Source organism: Struthio camelus, chromosome Z (genome assembly GCF_040807025.1).
Source record: "Struthio camelus isolate bStrCam1 chromosome Z, bStrCam1.hap1, whole genome shotgun sequence".
Classification (NCBI taxonomy): domain Eukaryota; kingdom Metazoa; phylum Chordata; class Aves; order Struthioniformes; family Struthionidae; genus Struthio; species Struthio camelus.
This window is the reverse complement of record NC_090982.1, coordinates 88,879,718-88,906,700: the sequence shown is the minus strand read 5'-3', so window position 1 is coordinate 88,906,700 and position 26,983 is coordinate 88,879,718. Positions and strand designations below refer to the sequence as shown.

At 43.5% G+C, this 26,983-nt stretch overlaps 1 protein-coding gene across 4 annotated transcripts; it reads left to right on the top strand.

Annotated features, from left to right (window-relative positions):
* Positions 1–309: 309 nt before the first annotated feature.
* On the top strand, positions 310–25,920 carry LOC104138475 (ferrochelatase, mitochondrial). 4 transcript variants are annotated; one of them, XM_009666088.2, is made up of 11 exons: positions 310–389; positions 4,642–4,753; positions 6,716–6,835; positions 7,267–7,415; positions 13,664–13,798; positions 14,330–14,436; positions 16,624–16,722; positions 18,606–18,713; positions 19,685–19,849; positions 20,287–20,346; positions 20,762–25,920. In XM_009666088.2, exons 2-11 carry the CDS (start codon positions 4,662–4,664, stop codon positions 20,894–20,896), a joined length of 1,170 nt encoding a protein of 389 aa, XP_009664383.1. In that variant the 5' UTR covers positions 310–389; positions 4,642–4,661; the 3' UTR covers positions 20,897–25,920. The 4 variants fall into 4 exon arrangements, with proteins under 4 accessions (XP_009664383.1, XP_068783392.1, XP_009664382.1 ...); XM_068927291.1 differs by lacking the exon at positions 310–389 and adding an exon at positions 401–527; XM_009666087.2 differs by lacking the exon at positions 310–389 and adding an exon at positions 480–616.
* Positions 25,921–26,983: the final 1,063 nt, after the last annotated feature.

The window sequence follows — 26,983 nt, the reverse complement described above, 5'->3', positions numbered from 1 at the left end:
CAGGAGTAACACGTCCCTTCTCATGCTTAAGATTTACTGAAATCAAGCTGTAGTTATGGGCTTCCACGACACGATTCAGTCTGCTCAAGTGCTATTAATTTGGGGCTGGTTTTGGTGTAACTTGGGGTTGCAGAAGAAAGTCATCAAAATGGTTAGAAGCACAAAAGGAACTGAAAGAACACAACAGTGCTATACTGAGAAGGAAGCGCGTTTACTGAGAAGGACACAAGGACGAGAAGAGAAACGGAGCTGCTGTGCAGGGAGGAGAGAGCCGAGTCCAAAGGGAGTCTGGACATCCAAAGCGGAAGTCAAAGTACAAGCGTCGGTGACGAATATCCTCCGATACTGAAAGCACTTGCAATAGCAGGGCTGAGCGCAAGGGCTGAACGGTGGGTAGTGCCCCATAGTTAAAAAAGAGCAAAAAAAGAGAAGCTACGCTTCCTTATCGGGAAAGAAAACAGCTGATGCGAGCAGCTGCGAGCTTACTGACCCGGCCTCAACAGTACCCAAGGAGGGAAGGAGAAAAGGCATGAAGATACTGGGTCAAGTAACGGGCCAAATTACAGGGCGGGTTTATGAGAGATGTCAGGGTCCCGCAGCACAGCTCCGGCAGAAGGTACTTCGCCTGGCGGCGGCGTGCCGCGCGCCTCCGGCCGCGCAGGGCAGCCTGCGCTTTCTTGTGGAGACCTGCTGCGCTAGCGGGCTGCAGCGAACCCGCGCGCTGAGCCCATCACACCTCTCCCACGCGGCTTTGCTAACGGCGCCCGTTGGGGCCGTTACACCCTCCCCCCCGGGTTAACGGTGCCCGTTGGGGCCGTTACACCCCTCCCCCCCGCGGGCTGACGGCGCCCGTTGGGGCCGTTACACCCCTCCCCCCCGCGGGCTAACGGCGCCCGTTGGAGCTGTTACACCTCCCCTTCCCCCCGGGCTAACGGTGCCCGTTGGGGCCGTTACACCCCCCCCCCCCCCGCGGGCTAACGGCGCCCGTTGGAGCTGTTACACCTCCCCTTCCCCCCGGGCTAACGGTGCCCGTTGGGGCCGTTACACCCCCCCCCCCCCCGCGGGCTAACGGCGCCCGTTGGAGCTGTTACACCTCCCCTTCCCCCCCGGGCTAACGGTGCCCGTTGGGGCCGTTACACCCCTCCCCACCCCGGGCTGACGGCGCCCGTTGGAGCTGTTACACCCCTCCCCCCGCCCCGGGGTTAACGGCGCCCGTTGGGGCCGTTACACCCCTCCCCGCCCCCGCTGGCGCCGCTCTCTCCCTTCCCGCCCAGCGCCCGTTGGGGCCGTTAGAGCCGTTCCCCCGGCCCGTTCCTCGCGCGCGGCCGGCAGGCGCCCCACTCCCGCCGCGCGGGGCCGGAGACGGGGACGGGGCCGGGGTCGGGGACGGGGTCGGGGCCGGGGTCGGGGACGGGGTCACCCCGCCGCGGCGGCCGCCCGGGCAGGACCCGCCCCCGCCGGCGGAGCAGCGGGCGGAGCGGGGGTGGCGCCCCGCCTGCGGCCGGCCCCTCGCGGCGGGCCCGGCGAGCGCATGTCCGCCCGGCGGGGAGGGACCGGGGGGCGGCGGCTGAGGCGGCGGTGAGCCCCGCGCTGCCCTCGGCCCCCCCGCCACCACCACCACCGCCGCTGCCGCCGCCTGAGGGAATGTACCGCGCTGCCGCCAACATGGCTGCTGCCGCCGCCGCCGGGCGCGTGGCGGGTCGCGGTGAGTCTGCCGCGGCGTGTCCGGGGCCGGGCCGAGCCGAACCGAACCGGGCCGGGGGGCTGGGGCAGCGGCCGTCTGCGGCAGGCAGCCCGCGGGGGGGGGGGGGAGCGCTGAGGAGAGGAGAGCAGGGGCCGCCGCCGCCGCCGCCGGGACCGCGTTACACAACGGGCTCCGCCAGGGAAGCGCCTTTGCATAACGCGATCAGCCGCGGCGGGGCCGGCGCTCCCCGCCCCCCCCGGCCCGGCCCGGCCCGGCTCGGCTCGGCTCGGCCCGGGAGGAGCAGGAGCGCGGCGGGAGCGGGACCCGGAGGCGCCCGGCCGTCCCGCAGGCTCCGGCGCGGGTGTCTCGCTCAGCTGACTGGAGACCTGTGACCCGACAGGGAAGCAAGGTGGCTCCTTTTTTGGGTCCCGCGTTAAAAAAAAAAAAAAAGTCTCCTGGATTAACCAGGCGTTTTGGTGCGTGTCGCAACTGAGTGACCCGGAGCTGCCCTGGACGGCGTCTGTGTCGCTAGCAGCGTGTTTTGTGAGCCGCGAGGTCTCTTCTCTTCGTTTCTCGCCCAAGCAGTAAGCGACCAGTGGCTGAAACTTCAGTCGTACTGTAGAAGGGGCCTCGGGACATCCCCACCGTGCTTTTTATTCTTTGAAAAGTGCAATACGGAGAACGTCTTCCCCCCGCAAAGGGTGGCCAGGCAGGTGCTTCAGCCGCCTTCCCGCAGCCCAAGTCCTCTTCCAAGCTGAGGAGGCCACAGGGAGTCTGTCTCCAGGGGCGCCGCGTATTCGGGCGGGTAAAGGTAGCGTGTGCGTTTAGGCAAATAAATCTGAGAAGACTCTGGTGCCTGTTTAAGTCTAAAAGGGATTCTTAATAACGTGGCTTAGCAATCGCGTTTTACAAACTGTTCTTTAGAGACTTGGAAAAAAGCAGGTGAGAAGGGAAAGGTATAATGATTGTTTTTCATCTAAATGAAGTGGACTGTGAGGCTTTGGGATTTTTTTTTTTTTTGCCTTGGTAAGAAACTTGTGTTTTGCTGGTATCTTACTTGGTATTTTAAACTTCGTATCAGGATTTTAAGGTTTTTTTTTTTTAAATGTTTTATGTAAGAGTCATCCTTGTTTAAGAACCCCCGGTCTTAAACAGGTACTGTAACAAAACATGAATAACAAATGTAGTCTTAAGTAAATTTCACAGCTATCTTTATGCTGTTAATATACATAATACAAACATATAGTGCGATTTAGAATGTGCAGTCACTTTTAGGTACTCCTTAAAATGGGAGCTTTTTTCCTTACTGTTTGGTGAATATAACTCATTTTTTCAGTTACTGCTTCAACAGCAAAGTAACTTAATGTTGTGTTGCTCGTAAAGAGGCATTGCTGTACCTGCACCGGCTTGGAGACGTACTGAAATCAGTCGAAATGAGGGTATATGTGGGAGAAGAATGTTATTGGGTCTTGGTTCCAGAGGATAAAACGATTATGCTAATCTTAAAATTTATAAAAACCCTTTGATCAATGTTCCACCAAGATGGAATCATCCTTGTTGCATGTCCTGTGCGTTTTGTTGCATGTGTTTTATGATGCAGGTAGAAAGATGCATTGCACACAAATACTGTACAGCATTTGTTTTACATAACTAAAGGTGAGGTTTGTGCAAGATCAGTGCTACCATTGAAGCTTCTTTCTGCAGTTCTGTGTAATTTTTGTTTATAGCATTATTTTTGAAGCATTGATGATCTTAAGAACTGGAAGAAGAACATAAACGTTTGAAGAGGAAAAGAATCTTTCTGGCAGCAGCCATGCTTAAGTTGCATGAAGTTGCTGAGATTGCAGCCTTTTATATCACTACACATACATAATTCCACAAGTACACACAGCTTATCCCAAATAAGAAGCTGTGTTTTCAAGATGCTTTCCACTTTCAGTGATTTCAGCAGGTCTTGAGGGTGTTCAGCATCTTTTTAGCATCTTATTAGAGGACTGTGAACTGTAAGAAGATCTCAGCGGGATCCCTGTGGATTCCCATGCAATAATACTGGGGCTCAATGGCTGCTGGAACTCCTACAGTCTAAGGAGGGAATCGCACCAACGTACTGCTGAGGAGCCCGAGATGCAGAATTTGACAAGGCTTTTCATCTTGGACGATTCACACTGTTGTTGCACTTAAAAATATGATGTAATGACTATAAACTTCTGAAGAGGACCAAAACACTGCTTACAGTGTGCTTTTTCAAAGCATGTGTGTGAAGCAAAGCATCGTCCATTTTTGGGCCATGTTTTGGCTGAGGCTGGAGTCCAGGAGTAACAGAAAAAGTCTAGTTCAAGTAATGAGAAAGAAGGCTCCCTACATCCGTGGGTAGATGGATTCTGGAATTGCTGCTTGATGTACTCAACGTAGGGTCAAACTAAGGAACTGTGTGCGGCCCACAGTGCTGCCTTACGTTGCTAACAGTTTACCGAAGACCCCAGATTAATGAATGTCTAACCAAGAAGTGGTGTAGATATACTTAGCCTGTTTAGAGCTAGCTTAGGTACATCTGTACCATGATAAATTATGTAGCTTGGCATACTTCTTTCCCTAGTGCTGTTAGCCCTAGGTAGTTTCTGTTGTGTTGTCACCAGATGTTTTAAACTCGTCGTTGGAGTTTAAAAATTAATGAAGCTTTAGGGGAAGTGAAAGAAAAAAACCCAGGACTTGTTTCTTTTAGATACTAGGCAATAACCTAAAAAGGCTATTAATGTACACTGTATTTAAAAAGAGACAAAACCTTGCAATTTTATGAAATGTTTTGATTCGAGGACCTGGAGTTTAAGGGAGGAAATGCCAAATAGCGCGACACTGCCAAGCGTATTTCTGTAGCTGTTGAGGGACTAGTGTGTGTCTGGTGAAGAGAGCCCTCAGCCTGGTGCAAGATTAACAAAGAATTGTTATCTTTCCTCTAGTTGTACAAAGCAGCAGTCAAATGAGGGTCCCAGTGCGATGGAGAAGTCAGGCAGCTGCAGCTGCAGCCACAGCAACAAAAAGCACAAAACCTCAAATTCAGCCAGAAGCGCGGTAAGTTTGCAATGAGGTGTGGGTGGGTGTGACTTTATTTAATTGCCCTCTGTCTCTCTCTGATATGGTATGCTGCTTTACTTACGTAGCAAAAGTGGTTATGTTATAAAACACAGCAGTCATGGGGATTGGCCTAAGGTTAGGGTTGTGGGGTGTGGTTTTTTTTTTTTTTGGGGGGGGGGCATTATCTAGCTGGCTGTATTCGCTGAGCCTCTTGTTTTTCACACTTCTATGTTCTTCTATGTTCTATGTTTCACACTTCTAAGTTCTATGAGGCAAGGATTGTCTTACTTGTTCTCTGTGGAATGAAACGAGGCACTGGCCCATGACATGGGCTGGAAGAAGTGCAGAAATAATACTCTATTGTTTGTTCTTTTTCTATTATTATTTGGGTTTCTGCTTCCTGGTTTTTGTTCAGCAACTTCTTAATAAACCCTCTAGGCAGGAGGGAATGGAAACAGGTTCCTGGTCACTAAGATAGGCTTAGGCTCCTTTGAGTCCTCCTTTCATTCATCGGACTTCTAGCTTTAACAGGAGAATGTCAAAGTTCCCCAGTGCATCCCTGACTTTCCAAATAGGTGTGACACTCTCTGGAGGTGAGAAATCTTGGCAACTGGAATCCTTCAGGTTGTGGAAATGTGTTTTGTTTTTTTTTGCTTTGTTTTGTTTTGTTTTTTAATCTCCACCTCCTGGGTGAGAGTTCTGACTAGCAGCTTTTTATATAAAGAGGTGGTACCACCATCTGCTGTAGTGAGAGGGAAGTTAGTCTTGCTGAGTTCTTGTCAAAAAGAAGGGTGTTCTTTGGACGGGACTTGGAGCCCTGTCTGGACAGAAGTGCTTATGTGCCCCCAGCACTTGGCATGTTTAATGCAGGAAAGAGATGATACTGAGCACCCTGCCATTTAGCATTGTTGGCTCAGTCTCAGGTCCTGGTCTAATTTGTTTTCTGGATCAAGTTTCTCAGTGTGCCCCAACATTTCTAAAGGCACATTGTCCCTAGTCGTGGAATCTACTTTCAGGGTTGGATGTTACAGCACATAACTTGTTGCTGTTTAAATTTTATTTCGTTAGGTAGAACTTTGTCTTTCTCCTGCCATTTTCTCTTGGGCTGTAGAATGTGTATACGACCTAAGCATCTGACTTGCTTTCAGAATGGCAAGTGAAACAGTTCTTGGAAATCTCCATTTAAATCTGTCTGTCTCCCACATGTGTTTTCGCCTATTCATGAGCCCCTGATGCAGGGCTTGTGATGGACTCTGTGCTGGTAGAAGGTAGATGTAGTTCTGTTGTGCACTGCTGCTCTCTGGCACGTCCTTTACTCTTTCTTGGCATCTCTTTTCAGTTGGGAGGCAGCATGTGTTGAAAATATAACTGGCAGACTTATTTCGTCAGGGATTTTCCCCATTCCCATTCATAGTCTGCTGGCCATTTATGCCTGGCTTTGACCCACTTTTCCCCTTTGAACAGTGTGTCAGACCTGCACATAGAAAACCCATTGTGGGGGCAGGGAGGAAGCTGAACTTATTTTATATGTAGAAAGGCTCTTCACTTCTTTCATGGCCTCAGGAGATAAGATGTCTTTCTAAAGTAAAGATGGAAAAAACCCCAATGTGAGTAGCTCATCTATTTTCTAAGGAAACAGCTGTTTAGTTTAGTTTAAAATTACAGCTGGAGTTCAACTGAGATGGTTCCTTGGACCTTATTTTATAACTTCCCTTAGTGTTCAGCTGCAAGCTAATTTTCTCAGTATACTTCCAATTAAGCTCAGTGTTTCAAGATGATTGCTCTTACTGTTCACTGCCTATTCATGCCTGTAGTTCATATTTTTGCTTAAACAGGGTTAACTTTTAAATAGAGTGCTACTTCTGCAGAAGACAAATGCAGGAGGATAAGCTGATTATCTTGCAATTTTAAAAAAGCAGTACGTCACTAGGATTTGAAATGTCTGTTTTGTTTCTGTAGGAAACCTAAAACGGGAATCTTGATGTTAAACATGGGAGGTCCAGAAAGGCTGGATGATGTGCATGATTTCTTACTCCGTCTCTTCTTGGACAGAGATCTAATGACGCTTCCAGCACAAAAGTAAGAAACAGTGGGAACTTCTGTGTTAGGGTCAGTGCTAAGTGTTGCTGTTTTAGCTGTATGCTCAGACTTTAAGAACTGTTATGTATTTCAACATTTCTTAAGAGTGACGATCTGTTTTAATTGTCTTGGGACCAATTAGCACAAGAAAGTGTTGTAATTCTGTGGGAAGTGTTGGATATAGTGGGAAGTGTTGGAATGCCAAGATTGTTATCTTAACTTCTAAATGCAAACTGTGGTTTACTGTCAACTAGCAAATTTGAGAAGCGGGATGGAATACAGCATTGAACAAGCCATGCAATTAATGACAGTTCTAGTTACTAGTCTGCTATAGCTTAGAGGGATTCCTAAAGAGACCCCACTCCACCTTTGGGGAGGAGGGAGACGACTGGGGTTATGGTACTAACAGGTGTGGCTTTTGAATGCTTTAGTAAATTAGCACCATTCATTGCTAAACGCCGCACCCCGAGAATCCAGGAACAATACAGCAGGATTGGAGGCGGATCACCAATCAAAAAGTGGACGGCGGTGCAGGGAGAAGGCATGGTGAAACTGTTGGACAGAATGTCTCCTCACACTGGTACTGCTTTATTCCACTGTTCTTATCAAAAGCTTGTTTTGTCTGATGTGTTGGAAATGTATGTTTCTAAAGTAGCTTTTGCTTCTTGCTGTTATTGCGAGTGTGAGCAGTGTTTTGTGTTCTGCTTAGAAACCACAGTAAAAATATTGCAAAAGTTCTTGCTCTTTAAAAAGTCAGCATATGCAAGGCACGGGGTTCCTGTGCCTGCGAATATGTTTTTGTGCTGCGGTCATTTCTGTGACTGCATGGGAGAATAGGTTTAATTTTGCACAGTAGATTGCTGTCCGTACTCACTGAACCTGCAGCGACAGAGTAGCACCACAATCCAACCAACAATGAAACGTTTACCCACCTTCTCAGGCTGGATGCAGTTCGTGCTGTGGTCCTGATGCCTCCTCCATCTGTGCCTGAGGTAACTGGTTTAAAAGCTGACCTGGGTATGTCCACTCTTAGACACTTTTGGCATGTTTCATCATGCATATCTTCAGTCATTAAGAAGCTAGGTATCTGGCATAAACTGATGGTCCCTGGTCCCTCTCTCATCGAGTGAGAGTAGGGCATATTGAGAGATTGATTCAGCATATCCTAGGATCATTGTCAGAGGTGGCGGAAGGCGGAGGAGGGAAACTTACCCTCTAAAGGTACCCTGTCTCTCTCCTAGGAAGAAACCTACATGACTACATTATACAAGGAGATGGAGCTTTGAGGCCGTTGGCAGGATAATCTCATGTAGTTGTAGTTCTGCAGTTTTCTTGACTGTGAGGAGGTAGGGTGGGAGAATGCTGATCTCTGAGCCTGTGTGAGTGCACGCATATGTGCACATGCATGCACACATTAAAATTCTGTTTATCTAGGGTTTCTTGGTTGCTTGTGTTCTGCGCACTGAGGCTATTGAGTTTCTACAGCAGGAGATTCCATCCCTCTGTGAAATGCCTGGCCGCCGCCTCGTGGCTGTTTCTTGTAGCTAACTCCAGAACTGCTCAAGGACAGCGGCCACAAAATTGCAATATTCAACGGTCAGGGCTCAGAGGACAGTGCAGTAATTCCTACCCCTGTAGTTTCATCCTGAGAGTGCATTTCCCAGTATGGGACTAGCTCAGCTGGGAGATTGTGCAGTGACTGTCTTACATAAGACAGCTCTGATGCCAGAACTTAATTCTCTAAAGCCCTTCGTATTTGGCTTTGTTATGTCAGCGTGAGCCTGAACGATAGGTAACGTTACGCGTGGGAGGGTGTCAGGAGCCTCAGATATTCTCCCAGGCCCCAGATCTGTTTTCATTCCTTTAAAATGTCCTTCTGCAGCTATTGCCTGTGTGTATCCAGAGTTCTTGAAACTTTGACTGAATTTGTAACCCTTAATAAGGAATAAAAGATGTAACAACAATTAGGCCTGACTGCAGGACTGAAGAGGATGTCAGTGGGAAGAAAAGATACTATTTCATAGTTGAAACTGCAGGGCTGGGTTGAGTAATAGCTGTTGGCCCCACCCAAGGGCACGAGCTGGAGATAAGGCCAAATGGTTTGGTTTGGGTGGAAGTAGATACTGTCTTTGCTAGTTCTTCCTTGGCTGTGAGTGAGCTTGAAAGGTGAATAAAATTTCCATCCGCTCTATCAAATTCGCTCAATCTCTTTGAACCTGGGCTCTCTCACAGCAAAGAGGTGCGAGACTTCTATGGGTTATCCTGTGCTTAGGTACTTGGGTAGCACTGGTATAATGGAAAACCCATGCAGATTCTTGTGGAAAAGCCCTTTTACTGAGGGCTTAAGTTAATGTGTGTTTTATCTCGTAATTGGAATGGGCTAAGTGTGCAAACATAGGCAGTTGTATCACTCACCTGATGTTAATCTGCTGTGATTCAGGCATGTTTAATCCCTCCCTCCTAAAACTTCATACCAAATTCGTACATAAGCCATTTTTAACTCGGGTTAAATGTATTCAAATGTATTTACAGCAGAATTTGCACCACTTTAGCAAAACTACTTTCAGCTGGGTTGTTAGCTGAATTAGACTTCAGTTGGTATTGTCTCATGCTCAGTTAGCAGCTGTGAAGAACTAGAAATCTTGGTTCCTCTTCTGTCTTTTTCTGAAAGTGATAGACTATTTGTGTCTGTTACCTTTTGTGCTACGGTTTCTTGCCGTGTGACATTAAAACCATGATATTAATAAATAAAGCGGCAGCTCTAGGAATCAAACTTCCACATCCACATAGCAGCTCAAGGATAGTGGCAGTCTTCTGTCACTTGCCTCTCATGCTGTCACGGTATAGGCTAAAAAGACAATGAACCATCGCTGTTTTGACAGAAGCCAGGAGAAACAATGATGTGATGGTTGTTCTGTCTGAAGTGAGCTACGTGGGGGTCACCTTTGTTCTCGTGAGTTGTTTCTCTGCATTATGCTTTTTGTTCTTGTCGCAACAAGCTGCCTCTGTGAGTAAAGGAATTAACAAGACCACTAAGCTGCCCATTGAGTTCCTCACCAACGTGTTTGCTTCAGGTATTTCTCATCCTGCCACTCCAGTATGAGCACTAAAAATTTTTAGTAGAAGTAAGATGCTGAAGTAAGAGAAGCCAAAGGAGGGAGATCTCCGTTCTCTTCAGCTCAGCAGCTTTACGCTGGTGGTTGCTGCAAGCATTCTTTTCCCTTCAGTTTCTGTGGCCTTGCAGTCTTTTGCTGATGCAATATTGGCATGTCAGGGAATCCCCCTGTGTGTCTGACAATGCACGTTCTTTGATTCCCAGCTATATTGTAATTCTTTGTAGGACCTACTTCAGACTTGTGTAGGAAAGGATTAGAGATAGAAGGTTGGTAGAAGGGTCTGGAAGAGGTGGAAAAATAGCAGTCTTTGAAGACTAGGGCCAAAATTCTTCCTTTCATTCATTCCAAACACAGCTGTCACAGATTTGTTCATTTAGGTCATATTCCTTTCCCTCTCCCCTCCCGTCCCCCACAGATGCTACTGTGCAGTTTAATTCCAGCTAATTCCAGCTGCAGTCCTTGAAAGTACAGTCAAAGCCTGGAGCTGAAACTGTGCCCTGTTATGGCATCAAAACCAGTAGTGTTTTTAGTAAAAGTAGCCTCTGAAGGGTCAGGCTTGCAGCAGGTTCTGAAGATAAAACTTAAGAAGTGTTATCTGCTTTTTCTCAGAGTGCCGCTCCAACTTGCTTTTGTTTGGTGACCGTTTTTCTGAAGTCATATCTGGCTCTATCTGCTGTTGCCGTTCTTACATCTGGCCTGATAACGTTGTTCAAAGACCTGCTTTATCACCTAGCAGTAGCTGCAGTCTTAAAATTTGAATGTGCTAATCACTTTCTTCAGCAATTCAAGTAATTTTGCAGTGACATCAAGTACTGTGTTGCTTCAGAATAGCTTGAAACAGCTAAATGTACTTCTAGATTGAGCTATATATTTTGGATTATTGTGTACTCACCTTGAACACTTTGTGTGGGGGCACTGATGACAAGTACTGTTAATGCATAACCTGCAGGTTGTGGTGGTAACACATGAGATGCATGGTGAAGAAGAAATACTTTGCATGCTTTCATTTTCCTGATCTGGATTTTAACTTTGTAGGGTGGTAGAGTTTTCAGTTGGTTATGTATTTACAGTTGCTGAAGACTTTATTTTAGACAGTATCAATAACCACCCGTAAAATTCCCTCTTGAATATCGCAAGTCAGTAAATTGATTTATTTACCTGTTTGACATGTCCCACTTTGACACTGGGACCAATATCGAGTAGTAAATAAACAGCGTCACCCACATCATCTGGGTGGGAACAACACAATTTCAAAATGAAGCTTTATTGTTACAGGCAGCTGTCTGAAAAATGAACAGAATTCTGCCTTCCTTAATGAATAGGATTGGGTAGGCCCAGTAGTCTGTTTGAATAAATCATACAGGTATGATGATACAAAAATCCATTTCTATTGTGTTGTTTTTCTTATGGTAGTATTGAGTAGGCTAATATTTAGCAATTTTAATGATAAATGTGCCTTCTTAAAATATAGTTAAAACAATAAAGAAAGCAAACTGTTCTTAGTATTTCTTACAAGTCATATTTCAGTTGAGATTCCCTTCTAGCTGTCAGAAGAACGAAAGACCTGAGGCCACGTTGTTTACTTTGATTGGCAACTGTCTTCTCTTGGTGGAAGGAGCTGTCATTTAATCTGAGTAGTCCTGATTCTGACTGCACCTGTAAATCGTATATGCATATGCCCACGTGAAAATCTCTCCTTTGCTGCCTGTGCTCCAAGATGAAACATAATACAGTGAGAATACACCAAGAAGTTCCCTAGTTGCTCAGAGTTTTTCCCAGTATGTCCCTTCCCAGGTTAGAGCCATACTGTCTTCCCTCTGGTTAGTCAATTTTTTTTTGATGTCATTTAAAAATGTTAATGAGGTTGCTGCCCCCAGGGCTGCTGAAGTTGGGTCATTATTTGCGACTGCTCCCAGCAGTGAGCTCTCTTGCCTCCTGCAGAGAACTGGGGCCAGCTAAACCTGCTTTCCAAATCCCGCATAAAAGTATAGACTGGAGACCAAACGAGCACATCTGCTTCCTTCAGAAACCTGTTAAATGTTATTTCAGAACTAGTGACCCAGAAACCCTAAAAAAAAGAAACTTTGTTTTTGTTCTCCTAGGAACCTCTGTCCCCTATTAAAAAGCTCCCCCACCTTCCCCCCCCCCCCCCCCCCCGCCCTCACCAAAGAAAACCCTATAGGCTGATTAACCAAAAGAGTAGAGCTGGAAAACAAGAGCATGAAGCATTGTCCTTGGAGGAAAATAGTATTGCTTCCAAACTAAAGTGTTTACGTGCACGAAGACTTCTGTGGAGAAACAGAAACAAACCAGAAATGAAAGAACATGTGTCCCTTATTTGGGACTAGTAATCTCCTGCCCCAAACAACGATCCCTGTCCTTAGGGGCTTATGTGCAAACGGACCAGGCTTATCCAGAGTGGGGGAAGGCATCTTCTCTCGCAAGGAGACTGACCAGAGCAGTTGCATCAAATGACGGTTCCACATTGTGCTGTTTTTAGCTTTGTTTTATAGTGGAGTTAACTAGAGGCAAGGAATAGAAAGTAATGAAATATAAATTTTGTATGTAAATAGAAGGATGAAGGAAAAGATAGAGTGGTGGGGGGGGGAAGGCAAGGAAGCCGGGTGTTTGGAGTTGGAGTTTGAGGGCAGAGAAAGGAGGGTGTGTTGAACAAATGGTTGGTATCCGAGGTAATTCTGTCTAAGAGCCCTCTGCAGTGTCATGACTGAGGCCCTCGTCACATGGCCTCCTTTGTGCGCTGAAGTTGTACTGTTTTGATGACTTCTCCAATGGCGCTTACAGCTTGAAAGGAATAAAGTTAGCTCATTTTCTTGAAATGCCTTATAGGAAGCTAATATCTATAAGGTACAGGGTCTTTTCCTCTTTGAAAAGTGACCCTCTCAAGATGATCCCTGTAGAGCTGAATGTTTCAGGGTTGGCTCACAAAATTGCAGCCTAATTACACTTGAAAGTTTAGGTAAATAAAACTTCCCAGAATGTACAATCTGTTTAAAGAATTTCCTTCATTTTACCAAAAATGTACAGCAGAAAGAAGAAAGCCTCATTTCCCTTAGAAGTTTTGGCATTTTAGTTATTTTGTTGTACTTGAAACATCCTCCCTCTGCCTTTTTTGATTTGACTAAGTAGGTTGATCTGTGCTGCCAGGAAGACTACAACGCTTATGTAGCTGTGGTCTATATTACAACGTAATAGTGTTGATTTAACATCTTTAACACAATTCTACCAATACACTTTTAAATCAGAACTTGTCTAGTAAAATGTCAGAACTCTCTGCAGTCTGAAAACTATGCTATTACTAAGCTAAGCAAAACCAGAAATGTGATGATTCCTGCAGAAACAAATAATAGTGTAAATCACTTGTAAATTCTCCTAACAGCAGAGTAAGTTAACAGCAAAATACTTAGCCAATGAAAGATGTTTTTATATGACAGCAGTTTAGAAAAAATAGCCGGAGAAGTATCAACAGGTTTATTTCAGCACTTTAGGTCTGTCTAGTTTTGTCCTTTGTACTTGTTGGTGAGAGAAGGGGTCAAGACTTCAGCAGTTGGTAGAATTTTTGTTTAGCATTTTGACTGATGGGGCATGCTTCTGAGTAGAGATGACTCATGGGTACTGAAAGGTGATGTTAAAATAAGACTTCTCAGTAGATGTTTTTCATCTGCAATTTCTTTTCCTATGCTTTGGTTGACAGCACCTCACAAATACTACATTGGTTTCCGGTATGTCCACCCTCTGACAGAAGAGGCAATTGAAGAGATGGAGAAAGATGGGATTGAAAGGGCTGTTGCCTTCACGCAGTATCCACAATACAGCTGCTCTACCACAGGTGAGAGCGTATGCGGGAGCAGAATGTGAACAGCAGACAGGTGAATGTAGCCACATATCGGTGAGCCAAAACCAGGGAGCCTCATGCAGTGTGTGAATGCAAGTCTATCCTGTGTTCCTCGAAGTGCCCTTTCCTGTTAGCTTCATCGCCGACTCAGTTTTCTGTATTCTATTATAATGCCTAATTTTTGATAGAGACTTTTAACTAAGGATAGCTTTATGTTGGCATTGTTATTGTAAGATAAAATATAAACGGAAGGCCCAGGAACACAACTGAGTAAGCTCTCCTTGGAAACTACAGCAAAAACTGTGCTTTAATCAAAGAATGGCTTAGCAAGTTATTCTTGGCTTTTGCATTATTTGGGCTTTATGAGATAATTGTTCCCTTCTGATGTTTTCAGTTCTGATTTACAGTTGTTTTTTCAATATGTAGCATTTAAAAATATTGAAATAGTTTGCTACAGAATTGTTTTCATCTGACAGGTTATTAATGCCTTGGATGAATTTATGTTCTTAATTCTCTGTGTTTCAGGAAGCAGTTTAAATGCTATTTATCGCTACTATAATAAAAAGGGGGAGAAGCCAAAGATGAAGTGGAGTATAATTGACCGATGGCCCACACATCCCCTTCTTATTCAGGTATAGGTTTGTATGGAAGTCTTTGAAGTTGGCAGTCAGAATGAGACATGTAAACAGAACAGTTTTGATATGGAGTTGTCCAGGGACAGTTGTGGTACCGTGAAATATCCTTTTAAAGTCACTGTTTCATCTGCAAAAAGAAAGTCACAGTTCTTCTGCACGTACTGTGTGTATGCTTCAGCATTCAGGAGACAGATGTACTCATTTACAACTATCATATCGTTCTGTCTGTGTCATCAAATTGACATTTCCTGGGCTTTTCTTAGCTTGGTTAATGTTGGTATCTTTGCATTGCCAGCTGGCTTTAAAACAACAAAAAAAAACTCTCATAAAGCAAATACGGACACTTGAGTTTTCTTTTTAGAAACGTTTGCTACCAGTAAAAACACCATATAATTTTATACAACCAAAACGTTCTGAGGAATCACTTTTTTATGTCAAGTCTTAGTTTCTTACAAGACTTAAAAGGCTTTTAAGTATAGAATATCCTAAAAGGAGATGAACTTGTTTTGTGATTTAGACTATGATTTCGTTTTAAAAAAAAAAAAAAGGCAAAAATAGAGTGCTTCAATTTGAGGGTACGTTTTGATATGCAGTAATGAAACATGTCTTGTGTACTATATCTGAAATTATAAAAGATGGATGATTATTTCATGCCAGACGTTCTGTTGCAATGATGTGAGAAAGTGAGCACCCTGTACCTCTTGTTTTAAAATCATAAAATCATATTGTCATAGCAGTGTTGACTGGAAGGGACCTCTGGAGGTCATTAGTCCAGCCTCTTGCTTGAAGCAGGTCTGTAGTTGATACAGGTACACATCATATCCCTTTGTCAGATTCTCATGTGTCAGCAAAGAGGTGTGTAGTTCTAGTCACAGCAGTGGCTGTGGCAGGAGTGATTAAGAGAAACCCTCTTGCTCCTTCATTTTCAGATAAAATGTCATTTTTTTGTCTTTGCTGGAGAGCTCAATGCTTGTTCTCTGGCTTGGATTTTGCAATTTTTGTGGTGTACTGAACAGACTATAAGAACAACTGGAGGAAAGAAAAATGGAACTGCCTGCAGTACGTGAAGTTCCCCTGACAAGCTGATTGAGTGTGATGTGGGATTTGTCTTTGTTAGTAAGCACTCCTCATACCCAGAGTGAAACACCTCAGCAGAGTTTAGCAACCCTTGATATATTTGCAGAATCTACAACATGATGGTTTCCATTAGACAGAGTGGGTACACGTGCACGTTTTTTTTTTTTGATAAGCCAACCAGTGCATCTCTCCTTAAGCCCAAGGGAGGCTGTAAGTGGATGGCTGGCTCAGTCCCTGATTATAAAATTGAAATGGAAATTAAATTTTAATTTTTGTAATGTTTCTGCCCCATTTTTCACTGTAAAATATCTAAGAAAAGACCACCCGACAGCTACTTCCTGTTACTGTAGCACCATATGTAAGCACTGATGGCCGCTGCTTTTCTGTCTGTACATCCCCTCAGCCTAGCTGTGTTTAAGCAGTATTACAGTTCTCAGTTCAAGCGCTCCTGGTGGGAGTGTGCGGTCAGAAGTGTTCTATTACTTTTTTGTGTAGCACTAAGAATGTTTTTAGGTGTTGGTTGACAGAGGTTGTCTGTCTCCAATGTTATCCTGTGAGCTGAGATCAGGGTAGAGGTCTCTGAATAAAGTTCTTCTCTTGAACTTGTCTCAACAATCCATGAAGGGACACCTTTCACATAGCAGGTTCTTCTCTGAGGCAATGTTTACATATTTGCTTTAATCCAGTTTAAGTGTAATGGGGCTCTTAAAAAGGATGGTTCTCTCTGCCCCGTTCACTTTCTCTCCCCTTGCCCAAGCAGTTGCATTCATGTGGCCTGCCTGGTCAGGGAACCGTTCTTTGGAAGGAGTAAAGGAGAGTTTGTTTGAATTGGCTATATTCTTTCAGTTTCTTACCAGCATCTAAAAGCCATTTTCATTGATTGAAAGTTCACAGGGGCATTTGGTGGTGTTGAGACTGGGCACTCTGTGTGATTACATCCCGAACAACGTGCATGCCGTCTCTCAGCCTTCCCCCACGCATACTGAAATGAGAATTTTGAAGTTCTGAAGGCAACCTAGAACACAGAAGATGCTTGAGTCATTTCTGAGTGCATATTAACTTTTTAGCATTTCCTGATTCAGATCTTTGCTCTCTTTTTCTTAACAGTGCTTTGCTGAACATGTACAGAAGGAACTGGATTTGTTTCCACCTGACAAAAGAAAAGATGTTGTTATCCTTTTCTCGGCTCACTCGCTCCCAATGTCTGTGAGTTGCATCAGGTTGCTTCTGAAATTACTAGACCAGGGTCACTTTGGCTTAGCAGATTGGAAGGTTGTGCAGCTTGCATGCCACAGGATCAGTTATACCTTGGTGTCGTACCTTGTTGTCTACCACTGTTGTAGAAGTGCCAGACAAACAAAAGATGAATCCGTGAGTTGGAGCTGAAGGCCTGACCCAGAGTTGAAGACTAGGCTTGTGAGCTGTTGTTACTTTCCTGCGTGCTTACTCGGATCTGTACTGTTGGCTGCTGTTGAAGATAGGATGCTGGGTTAGGTGGATCTCTGGTTGAATTCAGTATGGCTGCTTTTATAGTATCGCATGTTTGTAAGCTCAAACCTGGATGATAATAGATGGGGAAAATTTGATGTTTTCTCTCTACGAAGTAGTAATATTATTTTTCCTGAAGGAATGGAAATAAAATCTTTGCAAGGTTGCACTAAATGACCTGAACGTTCCACTGCCAGTAACCAACAGCTTCAGCAAAATGGCTTCTAATCGTTGTTCAGAAATACAATCCTGATACCAAAAGGTAACAGTATGTATGTATGAAGGTTGAAGAATGTATCCATCATGTGCAGGAGGAAGAGTAGATGTGAAGCAGCTTCATTATAAGTGTTGTTGGGTAGGAATGCCGTTTTTCTTCTGTGATGAGTCAAGCACTTGATACACCCTACTCAGGGTTCAGTCAAATCACGTGTAATGTGCTTCACCTTTTCAGATGGTCATTTCCCCAGGCTGTTTGCTGTGTGAAGCAAACAGTATGACCAGAAGCTCACTGCTGCACTGGGGGGAAAAAAGGCAACTGATTTTAATGGAATTTTACTCTATTTCTTTTTAGCCCCTGATTTAAACTCTTATGTGTTTGTGCGTTACTTTAAAAAGGTACAGTTGTAACTGCCCAGACACTCTGGGATGTACTCTGGGTATGTAGTAACTTCCACTTATTTTGGGGAGAGACTGGAATAGCTAATTCGGAGAACAGAAATAGGAAAGCCGGTGTGGGGAGTCCTTACTGTTAGAGTACTTCAGAGGGGAGCAGAGAACTCGGGGACGCTCTCTGTCAGAAGTAGCGCAGGCTGGATTCTGCGGTCCCACGCTGGCGGTGGTGCCTGCAGGTCGAGGCCAGGGTGTGGGTGGTGCCCTGGGCCTGTCCCTGGTTGGCACCATTTGCGAGGCCCTGCTGCCATCTAGTGCTTAGCGGCAAAGGCAGATGCTCAGCATCACTTGTCTTGCCGGCTCCTGGGCTGCCTCTGCGCTGTTAGTTATGAATACCTAGTGTGCTCTGTCTCTGAAGCCAGAGGTGGGGACTGACCCATGTCTGCGATATGAAACAACCTTCCTATCAGGGCAGGATTACCACTTGCAGACTGCCTGATGGGAATGGTTCGTGGCCTAGCCTAACTGCCAGACCGTGATTTGGGATTATTTAGAAGAGGTTTAGCAGCATGGGTTGAAAACGGGCCAAGCGCTCTTCTAACAGTTTGTCTGTATTTACACTTGACTTTAAGGTCTTGCATTTGATTTACTTGTGCGCATATAAACTTAGAGGTTCCAGGCCTTTGCACGTTGGGCTTGCTAAAAGAGTGGTGAGAAGCAGTCCGTGTCCTACAGACTAAGCAACCACTCTTTAGAACAGCTGAAGTGATCTCAGGATGCCAAAAGACGTTATAACCTTTATAATGTCATTGTGTTGTAGGTAAATGCTGTGTTTTCCTAGGTAAATGATTATTTTGTCTTTGCCTGTAGGGTTTTTGTTTGGTTTCTTTCTCCCCTCTTTTTAAGAGTAGCAAATGCATCTTAGTCTTTAGATGGACTTTGCACAAATATGTTCCTGTGGAATTAAAAGGGCTGGTGTCTTTGTGTTGAAGGTAGTGAACCGCGGTGATCCATATCCTCAAGAAGTGGGAGCTACTGTCCAAGGAGTCATGGAGAGGCTGAACTATTCCAATCCTTACCGGCTTGTGTGGCAGTCCAAGGTATGTGCTCAAGAAAAAAATATAAAGCCTTCCGTCCCTATATAGCTCTTCAGCTATTACAGTTTATGATCTTTTCTTCCAACTTTGTCCATAACCTCAGAGCCTTTTTTACTGTTTGCAGGAGTATTTCTGCTATAGTAGAGCCTTCATCTTTTGCTCGTGTTTGGCTTTTTCAGATACTCTTTATCCACAGATTCTTGCTTTTTAAGAGAGATTTTGCATCATTTTAAACTAGATTTTTGATGTGACTGCTAGAAAATCTTTGATCTCATGTTATTCAGATAAGCATTTTTCTTTGTCTGTCAGAGAGAAGAATCAAGCACCCACTGGATTTCTGTGTTGCTTTTTGAGGATCTCTGAGCAATATTTGCAGAAGTTGTCGCTGTGAAATAGATATCCTCAATGATAGGAAGCTAATCCAAACAGATGTCAATATTCCTGAGGAAGACTGCTTCCATCACTTTGTTCTTATTACTACTGCAAACACCAAGAAACATTAGTTTCACCAGAATTATGTAGTGCAAGCAGCTTATATCTCAGGGGCATTATGCCTAACGTGCCGTTGTTTTGTTCTAAAGTTGCATGTTATGGTATGTCAGCACCAAGTACTTCACGGATAGTAAAGGGATGAGAAGAGTTTGTTGCATCCTGAAAATGCTTACTGCTTTAACAGACAGGTAAAACCTGTGCAGTAGTGATTAGGTTTGTACTGAACTGAAAACAATTTTAATTCATTTGGATACAAGAATCTCTTTTAAAGCTAGTCCACACACTGTTTTTGGGGAGACTTAAACAGAAGGACTGTGTGTTTCCATCAAGATGTAATAGATAAAGGGAGAGATGTTGTCAAAAATAGACGTACTTGATGTTGTTGAATAATCTAGTCTGTGTTGACCTACTTAAGAAAATTATTAATTTTTTAAAAAATTTAAGAATGATTTATTTTATCTCTTTTTCTCCCTTTCTAACAGGTTGGGCCAATGCCTTGGCTTGGTCCACAGACAGATGAAACCATTAAAGGACTGTGTCAAAGAGGAAAGAAGAACATGTTGTTAGTCCCGATAGCTTTTACAAGTGATCACATTGAAACACTTTATGAGCTGGATATTGAGTATGCCCAAGTTTTAGCAAATGAGGTAAATATTTTAGAGTTTTTGTAATTGCTTGGATAGTGGTACTCTCAAAGGAATTTTTTTTTTTAATCTTTTGAAGTTTTGCTTTGTAGTTACTCTTTGCTATGTGATTTGGGGCAAGTTTTCTTTTTCTGTAAACTCGGAATTAATCTCAACTGGCTGGACTCAAAGGAGTTTTTAGCAGCACAAAAGAGATGGGAAATTTTCTTGAGAGATTGAACTCTCTAAGCTGCTACTATGCTAACTAAAAAGGAAGCATTGGATATTTGGCAGCAAAGTGAAATTTTGCCTTATTGTCGCTTTATTGAAAAACAGGATATCGAATTTAATTCAGTTATTTTGGGGCAAATTCTGAGTAATACAAAGAGAAGATTTTGAAAGATAGCTAATGAAGGTTCTAGCAGACTTAACTTTTCTCTTCTTTCTTGTGTTTGATTCAGTGTGGAGTTGAGAACATCAGAAGAGCAGAGTCTCTTAATGGAAATCCTCTGTTCTCCAAGGTATGTTGTTTGTTGCAATAGTTGAAGTTTGCAATTGTATGTTTCCTACTGGATTATGGGTGTCTTCACAGATTTTTGAAAGGTTCTGAGTTTCAGAACAATCTGTGAACCACAAAGTTTTCTTTTACTGCAGTTTTTAAAAGTCTAGTTTAGAAGTTTGCTTTGCCAAAGAAAAACAGTTTTCTATTCACTTGTCACGTTTTAACGATATGTTTCTTTTCAGATGCTATGCCAATGCAGTTCTAAAATGGGGTTTTCCACTGAAATACAGGGAGATGGTGCTTAAAAAGCAGAATGCAGTCTGACGGATTCACAATTTGGCAATCTCACTAGTCTGTAACACGTGCTAATGCGTTTTCTTAATTTTATGCGAGTAGTTTTGCTCACTTCCAGTTTTTAATTAACTGTCTTTCAGGCTCTGGCAGACTTGGTCTATTCACATATCCAGTCGAATGAAATCTGCTCTAAGCAGTTAACCCTCTGCTGTCCGCTCTGTGTAAATCCTGTCTGCAGGGAGACAAAAGCCTTCTTCACTAATCAACAGCTGTGATGGGCAATCTGGGAGAACACTGTTGGATTATACAGGAAACAAACTTTGCCCTGGTGACAATGTAAAGAAAAGGAACTGTTTGATCGAACTCTTCTCTCTGTTACGTACTTACAGAATGGTAGTCTCACTGACGTTAACCTGAGGAGAACTTGACGTTTTTGTTTGTTTTTTTTTTTCTTGTGTTTTGTTTGTTTGAGAGTGTGTGTAGGAAGTAGGGAAATAAGGGCCTGATCCTATGAGATATGGAGAGACCTCATCTTGCCTAATTCTAATGGGACTTAGCAGGAGCCCAGTATGCACTGAAAAAACTTACAAAGCTTTTATATAATTTGGCTTCTATCTGCTTTGCAGGGAAATTGGCTTCTGTCTATTTTGCAAGAATTTCTTTGTGTGTGGTTTCATCATGATTACATTGATTTCAGCTTTCTGGGTCAAGTGTACAATTATTTGCTTTGTTTATGCTTATGGTACAGTATAGCCAGCACAGTCACCAGTTGTCTCTTCTGACAGTGATCTTTTCATATAGGTTTTGAAGATCAAGTGACTTCTAATGCTTTTTAAAATAACATATATTTTTTTAGAACATAAGGATAAGGTTTTGTTTTGTTTTTCCTGCCAGAGGCTTCCTATGAATGCTTAGCTATGATAGTAGATCTCCCAAGATTTGTTTACACTTTCTAGAAGAACACGTTCATTATCTTCAGGAAAGCCCTGTGTTTGGAGAGCATAAAACGAAAGAAAGAATCTTGCTTGGGCGATGCTGAGGAATGTGCTCAGTTGAAACCGACTCTCTAGGTTTCAAGTCTAGGAGCCATCAACAGGGCATGTTGGAACGTGTTGGCTCATCTTTTTTTTTTTTTTTTAATTATTATTAAAAGGGCTTTCTCTGGTTGAGTAAACTTAGGAAGTCAGACTTGCTCTCCAGAAGGTTTATAGATGTGCTCTGTGTTTTTTGCTGTGTCACAGTGCTGTGGTTTTTGGGGGATACCTATGGAGCTACGTAGGTAGAACTGGCCTAACTTAATTGATGCTGTCATTTAGAACTGAGATGATAAATTGGGAGTAAATTATATGGTAGATGCCCGAGAGGAGAGCAGGCTACCCCTTGTGTTGAAAGCTGTGTGCTTTTTTCAGGTTTAGATCCCGTAGTCTGAAGCTGAAATCCATCTGTTGGATTTCTGACACTTGCAGTGGGTCTGGAGTATGCACCCATAATCCATCTAAATTGCTTGTTTTGGCAGGCATTTGGATGCCTCAGGACTGCCTGAATCCACTTCTAAGTAGTGTTAGTTTTGTAGAGTGAAAAACCTTTTTAGGGCAACACTCTTTTCACTGTCAACACCAGGACAGATGTCCAGGTTAGTCTTGGGACAGGAGGGGATTTTGTTTCCCCTGGCTGGTCACCACATAACATTTCTGACCTTGGGACCTGAAGTAGTTCAGGGCAAAAGTACCGCAGCACCTCAGTTAATGGTCTTTCACTCCAGGCCTGTCCTGGGATGAAGGAAGAGCAAAGCTGTGACCAGTGTTCTGTGGCATCGAGCCATTACGAGTATTAGTCTAGCTGTTAGCTTCTTGGATATAAACGTTTATGTGATTAGCACTGAAATGCCAGTCCTTTGGCAATGCAGGTTGTTTTCAGACAGAGACCCTCTGTAAACTGAGGACCAGCTAATCGTAAGATTTGAAGAAGCAGAATTCATGCTACTCGGACAGTTTTATTTGCTTATATAATTAAGAAGCATGAACAGTTTGAACCTCTGATATTTTTAATGATAAGGTTGTTTAAAAAGAAAATAGGCCCCTGTTGGTGTAACAAGGGCTTACTCTATTGTTTTGACCATAAACATATGGTTCCCTTGTTCTAAAATATGTTAGAAGAATTAAACCTAGGATATTAAAGAAATAAGTGGGTGCTGTGTTGATCAGCCAGTGGGCCGCATACTGTTGTGGAGTGATGTAAGCTGTACCCTCCTGCCTTTCTGGGACCCATGGCCTAATATGTCTTGAGAGTTGAATGAAGTGTCTCTACTGCCATACTGCAGCTTCTGAGTGTGATTATGGTGAGACAGACTTAAACTCCTCCAGTGACAGAACCTCCCTACACTACTGCTGCTATCCCTTGTTGCTTCAGCAGAAAGAAGTCTTCCTTAACCCTTTGTTTCTATGCCTATTCTCAGTAGCAGGGGCAGGTCTGCAGAAGAAGCCAAGGATATGAGACCATGCTGCCTGTCCAGGGCTTTGACTTCCAGCACCTTGCTCTATTTTTAGTGCTTTCTGACTAGTAGAGATGGATGGTTTTCAAGCAGTGGGAGAATCTGTAGGGCAGTTTTTCCCCTTTTGTGGACATGAGTGGAGACTGGGCTTTTGAATGTCTATGTTGAATGGGACCGTAGCAGGGTGGCAAGGCGCTACGTAGCCAAAACCGTCTCCCTCCAGGAGCTTCAGTCGCCTTTAAACCTTTCAGTTCTGGTTCAAGTGTGCTCTCTTGTCCGCCTTGGCATGGAAAGTACCAGGGTTCTCCAAGTGGCTGCTAGCCCTGCGGGGAGCCCTTGTGTACATCTCCAGCCTCCTGTCCTTGCCCCGTTCCTAGTCTCCACTCGTCGTGTTGGCAGGAAAATGGAACACTAAGAGCCCATTGCTGCCCTCGCTCAGATGGCATTGGTAGAGTTGTTGCCTGTGTATGGAAGGGTGAAATTTTCAAGGAAAGGCTTTGATGAATCAATGTCAAAAGAATAACAATGTTTGCAGTGTATGTGAGGAGCGAACTTTGACCTTATGTCTCTCTTTGAAGAACTGCTTCTCTCCATTCCCACTTCTCTGCTTCACGCTTGTGGGTTGGTAGCAAACAGTCTATTTTATAAAATGTTCCTACTGATACCTCTGTAAGTTGAAGGGTATATTGACCTTCAAATCCAGGTTGTGACCAGCACTTTTGCACATGTGAAGCTATAAATATAGACTGGCTTTTTATTTCCCTACTAGAGGTGGTAGGGAAAATATTAGCTGGCATTAATTATGAGACATTATATTTGTCCCCAGTAATAGAAGGTATTTAAAATTCACTTTTAAAGTGCTAACCACAAGTGAGATAATTACTAGGCCTGTTTAGGCTATTGTTACTACTAGACCATAATGTAGAAATCACTTAATTTTCTAGCTTTTAGCAGATGGATCATGTCTTATTGAGTTGGTGGGGTTTTTCATTTTGTTGAACAGAGCGTATGGTATCACACTGTCTACTATTTCACAAAAGTTATTTTGTCTCAATGCAACATCAACAAGCCTGCTGAAAGACTACCTTAGCAAGTTAGCTAGCAGCTCTACTGATTATTTTTAATAGAAATCTGTCTTTTTTCCCTTGCATTTAAAAATTAAATTAAAAAAAGAAATCGCAGACACTGATAACAGTGGGAATTCTGTTGCCATTGAAATGTTCTGATCATGGGTTTTATGTTTGGAAGCATTTATAACTATGCTAACTAACAGTGGAATTCATTTGACCTTACTTTAGATGCTTACAATGCAGATGTCAATATCTGAGCTAGTCTCCTAGGCACTGTTTATGGTCAAAAGGTGTCTTCTAATAAGTACTTCTGAGAAATGATTCATCTTCTCTTGAGACAGATGTCCACAACAGGTTGGATGATTTCAGCCCTGTTGCTGCCTCCCTGTGAAGGGAGCTTGGTGCACTAGCTCAGATGTGGTTAGCTACCTTGCAGCTGTCTAAAATAAGGAGAGACGAAGCCCATCCTGATGGGTTTTGAAATGTTCCGTTTATGTGCCTTCTTGTTGTGCAGCACTCTACCAATGCTTTGTAGCTACTGTAAAAGGGAGACTGTAGTCTCACTTAATTCTACATTTATGCATTTGGTTTGCCCCTGTGGCAGATTTAAAATATTTGGTGCTATTAACTCAGGCCCCAGTCTTTTCAGATCCTGACCACTTTCTGCTCTGATTGAATTGATTTGAAAATATGAAGGTGCCAGCATCTGGGACGCTCAAGTCCTTGGACGATAATCTTAATTTGTGGGGTTTTTTTGTTACTAATTATACTCCTTTTACAGTACTTTGTTTCATTTGCAAATGTTTTTCATTTACATTTACCTTGACAAAAAAGTCACCAGTGGAAGTGAGTTTAAGTGATCTGTTGAGGCAGTGTTGTGTCTGAGGATTTCGTTAATAAGAGCTGAGTCTTCAGGCTGGAATTCTAGAGCTGAGGGGCTTTGGAGGCAGTGCGATGTTACTGTCCCCTTGCCTAGGCTTTTTTGTTGTTGTTTTTGTGCTAATGCTGCTGCTTGTGGTGCAGTTTGCAGTGCAGGCTCACAAACAATTGGCACACCTGAGACTGCAGGCCAGGGATCAAAATCTTCAAACCGACACTCCCAGTATTGTGGAGCTCTGACCTGAGTATGTGGTTTCAAAACAGAGGAATTCAGAGATGGAGCCCTTGATGTCCTAAGGAAAGAAGTGGGAAATAAAGACGTTTACAAATGGAATGTTTTGAAGAATTTGCTCATGATTAGACTGTCCTCCTGCTTTAACTCTCTTTTTGCCTTTTCTTTGGTTGATATAAGTTTTTTCTCTCTTGGAGTTTAAAAAAAATCTGCTTACTTGGCTGCATTTTGGAAAATGTGATAGCTTCCAAAAGTGGTGCTGTAATACTGAAAGGTGTGTGGGTAGTATCTGTGAGCTAACATTCTGGTCCTCCTTTGTAAGAGGATTTTACAGTTGAACTTAGTGGGAACGGGATTTTCCTGGAAATACCTAAAAGCTCACTTTATTCCCTCTCTGCCACAACCAGAGAGTGGGAAATTATGAAGTGTAAGATGCAAAAGAGAGAAGTTCCTTTTATTTTTTTAATACCAATGTGTACAAATACTTGCTTTCAGTTCAAGATACAGATTTTAGATTGAACAAGAACTTCCATTAAGGGTAACACAAACAATTTGTATAACCGTACTGTGTATCATTTGCCATAAAGATGGAATTTCGATTAAAGTTTTTTTGAAAGAAATAACCAAGCTATGTGTCCGAGTAAGCAAGTTCTTTCAGTGATATTTGATGTCCTCTCTGTTCCTTTCTTTTTCTCTGGGCCAGAAAGCAAAACCATATTTGGCGCTCATTGAGCAGCATTTTGATTCAGATCAGTAGTGGATTTTGAAGCCAATATTTCCTTCCCCCTTACAGAGTGTTGATTCACTTTGTGCACCAATTTCAATAGATGTTCAGCTGAACTCCTTTGAATGGAAACGCTCTGGATGTGCACCAAATATGCTCCAATAGGGGCAAAAGGATCTGAACCAAAGACAGCTTTGAATCCGGTTTAATGTTTGGTCCAAGGAACCAGACTAAATGTTACCTGAAGTAAAGTACCCAAATGGCTTGTAATGTAGATGCAGAGCCTCAGCAGGCACTGTGATATAATCTGTTCTCATTGTGCCAAACTAGTTGCTATGTAGATGAAGCCATGATGGGTCCATCCATTAGGCTTTCAAGGAAAATAAGGGCTTCTGGATTCACAGTCCTTCAGTATCCCGTTGGATGTGTGAGGGTGGAGTTCACTGATAAAGTTCTTTGAGTGGCATCCTTTATGTAAGTATTCCTACATATTTTTGTAGATTGAATTCTGCAGTAACCAAAGCCTTTCATTCTGCTAGTGCAGACTTGTCCGTATATATAATCTCTTAGTAGTTACTGCAACATCTGGCTTGGTATTTCAAAAGCATAGTTTCATATTGCCTTCACTTCCCTGACCACCTACTCGCTGTGGCAATTGAACTCTAATATCATTTTAACTGATCGCTTGGTGGTTGTGACAATTATACAAGGCTTTCATATAAGAAACTACCTACCTCTTGCACAGAGAGCAATACCTTCATTTGTAGTTTTCTGTATAAGGTGTCAAACTCCTCAGGGTGGGCCTTGGTTTTGAGGGCACAGTCTGTTCTTCTGTAGATGAAAGTGTATTCTGGCTAGACTATGTTCCCCTCACCAGACCTCCTGTGCTATGTATTTGCCATGATCTTGCAAGTGTCTCGGACAATGCCAAGTGACACAGGATATGGAAGGGGAAGTGGCTGCATG